This window comes from Pristis pectinata, chromosome 19, assembly GCF_009764475.1.
Source record: "Pristis pectinata isolate sPriPec2 chromosome 19, sPriPec2.1.pri, whole genome shotgun sequence".
Lineage (NCBI taxonomy): Eukaryota > Metazoa > Chordata > Chondrichthyes > Rhinopristiformes > Pristidae > Pristis > Pristis pectinata.
Window position 1 is genome coordinate 39,396,600 of NC_067423.1, and position 6,000 is coordinate 39,402,599.

Below are 6,000 nucleotides of genomic sequence, written 5' to 3' on the forward strand. Positions count from 1 at the left end.
ATACAAAAGCCTGAAAGCACGTACCACCAGGCTCAAGGACAGCTTCTACCCCACTGTTATAAAACTATTGAAGGTGGACTCTTGACCTCACAATCTACTTCATCATGACCTTGTACCTTATTGTCTGCCTGCACTGCACTTTCTCTGTAACTGTAACACTTTATTCTGCATTCTGTTATTGTTTTTCCCTTGTATTACCTCAATGTACTGATGTTGAGAAATGATCTGTATACATGGCATGCAAAACTAAGTTTTTCACTGTACCTTGGTACATGTTACAATAATAAACCAATTACCTTTTACTAACCTTCTTCACTGTCCACTATACCACCCCTTTCGGTGTCATTAGCAAACTTACTAATCATGCCGGTTACATTCTCATCCAATTGAGTATAAAGGTTGGCAAGGCATGTTGCAGCTGTATAAAACTTTGGTTAGACCAAATATGGTCTATTGATTGCAGCATTAGGGGAAGGACGTGGAGGCTTTGGAGAGGGTGCAGAAGAGGTTCACCAGGATGTTGCCTGGATTAGAGAGTATTAGCTATAAGGAGAGGTTGTACAAACCTAGACTGTTTTCTCTGGGGTGTCGGAGGCTGTGGGGTGACCTGATAGAAGTGCATAATATCCTTAGAGGCATAAATAGGGTAGATCTTTCTCCCCAGGGTGGAAATGTCAAATACCAGAGAGCATAAGTTTAAGGTGAGAAAAGGAAAGTCTAAAGGAGATGCACGGGGCAAGTTTTTTTTTACACAGAGAGTGATGGGTGCCTGGAACGTGCTGCCAGGGGAGTGGTGGAAGCACATATGATAGCAATGTTTAAGGGGCATTTAGACAGACATGTGAACAGGCAAGGGATAGAGGGATACAGACCATGTGCAGGCAGATAGAACATAGAACACTACAGCACAGTACAGGCCCTTCAGCCCACAATGTTCTGCCGACATTTTATCCTGCTCTAAGATCCATCTAACCCTTCTCTCCCACATAGCCCCCCATTCCTCTATCATTCATGTGCCTATCTAAGAGTCTCTTAAATGTCCCTAATGCCCCCACAACCTCCGCAGGCAGTGCGTTCCACGCACCCACCACCCTCTGTGTAAAAAGACTTACCCCTGACATCCCCCTTGTATCCTCCTCCAATCACCTTAAAATTATGTCCCCTTGTGTTAGCCATTGTCGCACTGTGAAAAGGTCTCTGACTGTCCACTCGATCTATGCCTCTTATCATCTTGTACACCTCTATCAAATCACCTCTCATCCTCCTTCTCTCCAAAGAGAAAAGCCCGAGCTCACTCAACCTATCCTCATAAGACATGCTCTGCAATCCAGGCAGCATCCTGGAAAATCTCCTCTGCACCCTCTCTAAAGCTTCCACATCCTTCCTATAATGAGGCAACCAGAACTCAACACAATAGTCCAACTGTGGTCTGACCAGAGTTCTACAGAGCTGCAACATCACCTTGCAGCTCTTGAACTCAATACCCTGACTAATGAAGGCCAACACTCCATACGCCTTCTCAACAACCCTATCGACCTGTGGAGCAACCTTGAGGGATCTATGGACATGGACCCCAAGATCCCTGTGTTCCTCCACACTGCTAAGAGTCCTGCCATTAACCTTGTATTCTGCCTTTAAATTCGATCTCCCGGAGTGTTTCACTTCACGCTTATCCGGGTTGAACTCCATCTGCCAATTCTCAGCCAAACTCTGCATTCTATCAATTATCCTGTTGTGATCTACAAAGTGGGGTTAGTTAGATTGGTCTCATGGTCAACACAGACATGGTGGGCTGAAGGGCCTGTTCCTGAGCTGTACTATGTTCCAAGTAATTGACACAGGATGAAGGCATTCCCTTCAAGTCTCAACCAACATTCAACCCTGAACAAACATCTGCCTAACACCACACTGACCTCTGTGGGAGCCCGTTGCTGGATTTTCTGGACCTTAGGAGGGGAATCTGGGCTTTGCCCGGGGAGGGAATGTGGGAACAAGTTATAGGGGCTAAATCGCCTCTTTCCCATCCGGCTCATTGACCATTGTCTGTCCCGAGGTCGTGAAAGCGGCGACAGAATCAAGACCCAAAGACTGCGATGCCCTTGAATCGTATTTGTTTTGACTCGTTTACCAGCAAGGAAAATCTATGTCTACTTTACATGGGAAAACAACCCCACCGTGCTGCCAGTGCGTTCCACTGACTGGGGTGGGGTGGGGTGGGGTGGGATCTGTTTCACATCCCCTGCTCGTTCCCAAGGCGCGGAGCAGTCGGATCGAGCCACAGCAGCTCCCAGCCCGTCAAACCGGTGGGAGCTGTCAGTACCTTCGCTGGGACACACACCCAAGGGTAAGGGGCTCAGCGAGGGGGAACCGCCTGCAATCACAACAGAGAACTGCCGACGCACGCCTTCCAAACGAGAGTCCAGATGACTTTGGAGGCTTAAAATGATCTCGCTTTATGTTACATTTTGCACGCCAACCCCTTGTCTTCACCCCCCCCCCCCGCAATTATTAAATTTACGCACAATTACCGAGCCCCCTTTGCAGATTTCAATATGCAATTGATATTAAGGAAAAGGCAGGTTAAATCGAACCGGTTGTTGAAATCGCGTGGTGCTCGTCTACTAATGCAAGTACAAATCCAGTTAGTGATCTATATATGTATGTTTACCTCCATGGTGTTGTAGGAAGCTGGATTCTGGAAATGGTCGACGATGGAAATGTATCAGCGGGCTGGGGCGGACGGAACCGTGATCCAGCAGAGCCCCTCTCCAGTGATGCTCTCAGTCCCTTCACGGTGGTGAATGACACGTTTGCAGGGGCCGTCCCGCGTTCCTATTTAAAGTGGATACAACCTGCCCCTGACTGCATCAGCCGAGAGAGGGCAACAACCTCGGCGAACCTCCGCACCCCACACTCCCACTGCTCTCCCCCCAGAACTTCGTGGGCACTCTCTGTTCCGAAATGTTTAACACACCAACGTCATCTGTGTTTCGTTATATTCCTTTGCTTAAATACGTTTCTTTTAAAACAAAGTACTGCTGGTTCAAAACTGTATTCAGATGTTGCAAAAGATGATTTTTTCTTGGGAGGTTCTGCTTTCCAGTTGCCGGGGGTGATTGTAGCTGAATCAGAGTACCAGGAGTCAGCCAAAAGGGGGAGGGGGTAATTGGGTAGCTCCCTCTGAGGGCCAGCACAGGCACAATGGGCCAAATAGCCTTCTTGAATTGCACAGTGGGTCTTTTCCTGTGGCATCTCCAACTGGGTGGCACAGTGGCACACCTGGTAGAGCCACCGCCGCACAGCTCCGGCGACCTGGGTTTGATCATGACCTCGGGCGCTGTCCGCGTGGAGTTTGCACCTTCTCCCTGTGACCACGTGGGCCCCCCCCCCCAGGATACTCCGGTTTCCTCCCACATCCCAAAAGCGGTAGGCTAATTGGTCGCTTACTTGGTCCTGGTGTTTGTGGGTGAGTGGTAGAGTGTGGGGGGGGGGGGAAGTTGATGGGAATGTGGGGACAATACAATGGCATTGGTGTAAATGGATGGTTGATGGTCAGCATAGTATCAGTGGGCTGAAGGGCCTGTTTCCATTGCTGTACGACTCCATGACCCCAGGTGCTCGACTGCCTTTTTGAAAGATTACCATTCCTTTGCGAAGTAGTCACTGCTATAATGTAGAGAAAGGTGACATAGAACATAGAACACTACAGCACCATACAGGCCCTTCAGCCCACAATATTGTGCCAACATTTTATCTTGCTCTAAGATCCATCTAACCCTTCCCTCCCACATAGCCCCCTATTTCTCTATCATTCATGTGTCTATCGAAGACTCTCTCAAATGTCCCTAATGTATCTGCCCCCAAAACCTCTGCCAGCAGTGCGTTCCACGCTTATCCTCCTTCTCTCCGAAGAGAAAAGCCCTAGGTCGCTCAACCTATCTCAAAAGACATGCCCTCCAATCCAAGCAACATCCTGGCAAATCTCCTCTGCACTTTCTATAAAGCTTCCACTTCCTTTCTATAATGAGGTGACCAGAACTGAACACAATACTCCAAGTGTGGTCTGACCAGAGTTCTATAGAGCTGCAACATTACCTCACGGCTCTTGAACTTAATACCCCAACTAATGAAGGCCAACACTCCATACGCCTTCTTAACAACCCTATCAACCTATGTGGCAACCTTGAGGGATCTATGGACGTGGACCCCAATCAGTTTGATTCCCCAAGTAACCATATGGTAACTGGTAGCTAATTTAGTGATGGTTGTTGGGAGCTAAATGTTAACCAGCCCTGTTCATCCATCCCCAAAACTAGAATCTTTACGGAGAGAGAAGTCGGGCCTCAGTAGAACTTCCATCTGAAACGCAGCACAGCTCTCCCTCAGCTCTCAGCCTGGCCTACAGCTTCAAGTCTCCAGAGAGGATCTTGGACCCACAATCACCCAGAGGCACAAGTTCCACAGATGAGTCAAGGTCAGTTGGGGCAGTTGGTGGGACAGCCTGGGTAGGTTCCCTTCCGGAAGGGCGTTCGTTACTCACCTGGGTTTTACATCGATTCAGTATTTTCCAAGGCCAAGTTAAATATGTTGCGGTCCCACAAATACCCAATCTCTCTGACACAACTTTCATCCCTGTTATTCTCCACTTTATATGTCCATTATCCTACTCAAATGTTCATTCATGTCCCCTTTTCCTCTGTTAGAATTTCTTTAATGTCCTCTTTTCTGCCACCCCCAACCCCAGCCCCCAAACTTCCACCTTTTAGAACAACCAACTGGTCCAAACCCAACTGCCAACGTCCCTGTATCTAAGTTTTGCGTACCCACTAATCCCATTATTCCTGGTTGAGATTGTCTCCTTTTGGCAAATAAGTTAAGGTCTGATGTCCTCATTTCCAAATTGCTCCATGGTTTCTCCTCTCCTTCTCATTCAGTCTCTCAAGATCAAGGATAACTTAGCTCCACTGCTGTTTTGAGGGTTCTGAGGTCGCTAATGTGGAAGCCATTGACACTTCCACAGACGGAGCAGGCGGGAGGTAGATTGTGAGCTGGTCCGCTCTTTCTGTCACTTACACAGGGCCTCCGTGTGGTCCCATTGGATAGAACATAGAACATCGAACAGTACAGCACAGGAACAGGCCCTTCGGCCCACCATATCTGTGCCAAACACAATGCCAAATTAAACTAAATCTCTTCTACCTGCACATGATCCATATCCCTCTGTTCCCTGTATATTCATGTGCCTGTCTAAAAGTCTCTTTCGTGCCACTATCATAACTTGCCAATATTCAATTCATTTTCATTTACTTGTAGATTCACAGAGAAAGAAGCCTCCAAGGGCCATCCTACCTCTACGTCCTGTCTTCATCCTTCCATCCCACACTAACTCCTCTATCCATTTCGAAAACACTCTCAAAAACCGTCATTGCAACTGACCTGTTTTGTCAGCTTTCCAAATCCCTCACAAGTGCTCAATGCCCGATGCTTTAAACTGCTCGCATCTTCCTTTTCCTCTCCCCGTGTCGAGGATCTTGTTTGAAAGGATGTAGATGATCCCAGTGTTTATCAGATTTCCACAACACATTTTAAACGCCACATCATATCTGCTTCTACCACCACCCCTGGCAGCCTGTTCCGGACACCCACCACCCTCTGTATAAAAAACATGTCCCGCACATCTCCTTTAAACTTTCCCCTTTTACCTTAATTGCATGTCCTCTAGGATCTGATCATAGACATGAGTCCAACATTCCAAAGGTTCTCAACACCATCCCACTTGCTCCTTCTAAACCTTTCCTATCCATGTACCTGTCCAAGTGCCTTTTAAATGTTGATGTACCAGGCTCAACCACTTCCTATGGCAGCTCGTACCATATATGAACCACCCTCTGGGTGAAAAAGCTGTCCCTCAGGTTCCTATTAAACCTCTCCCCTCTGACTCCTAAACTTATGCCCTCTAGTTCTTGATTCCCCAACCCTGGGAAAAAGACTGCATGCATC

The 6,000-nt window shown here is 47.7% G+C and overlaps 1 protein-coding gene across 1 annotated transcript in view; it reads right to left on the reverse strand.

The window, feature by feature from the left end:
* bcat1 (branched chain amino-acid transaminase 1, cytosolic) overlaps positions 1–2,960 on the reverse strand; it is a 77,568-nt gene extending 74,608 nt beyond the window's left edge. Inside the window, exon 1 of the mRNA XM_052034319.1 lies at positions 2,669–2,960. Within this exon, the coding sequence (XP_051890279.1) occupies positions 2,669–2,674 (6 nt within the window). The 5' untranslated portion in view covers positions 2,675–2,960. The remainder of the gene's footprint in view (positions 1–2,668) is intronic.
* Between the last annotated feature and the right edge of the window lie 3,040 nt (positions 2,961–6,000).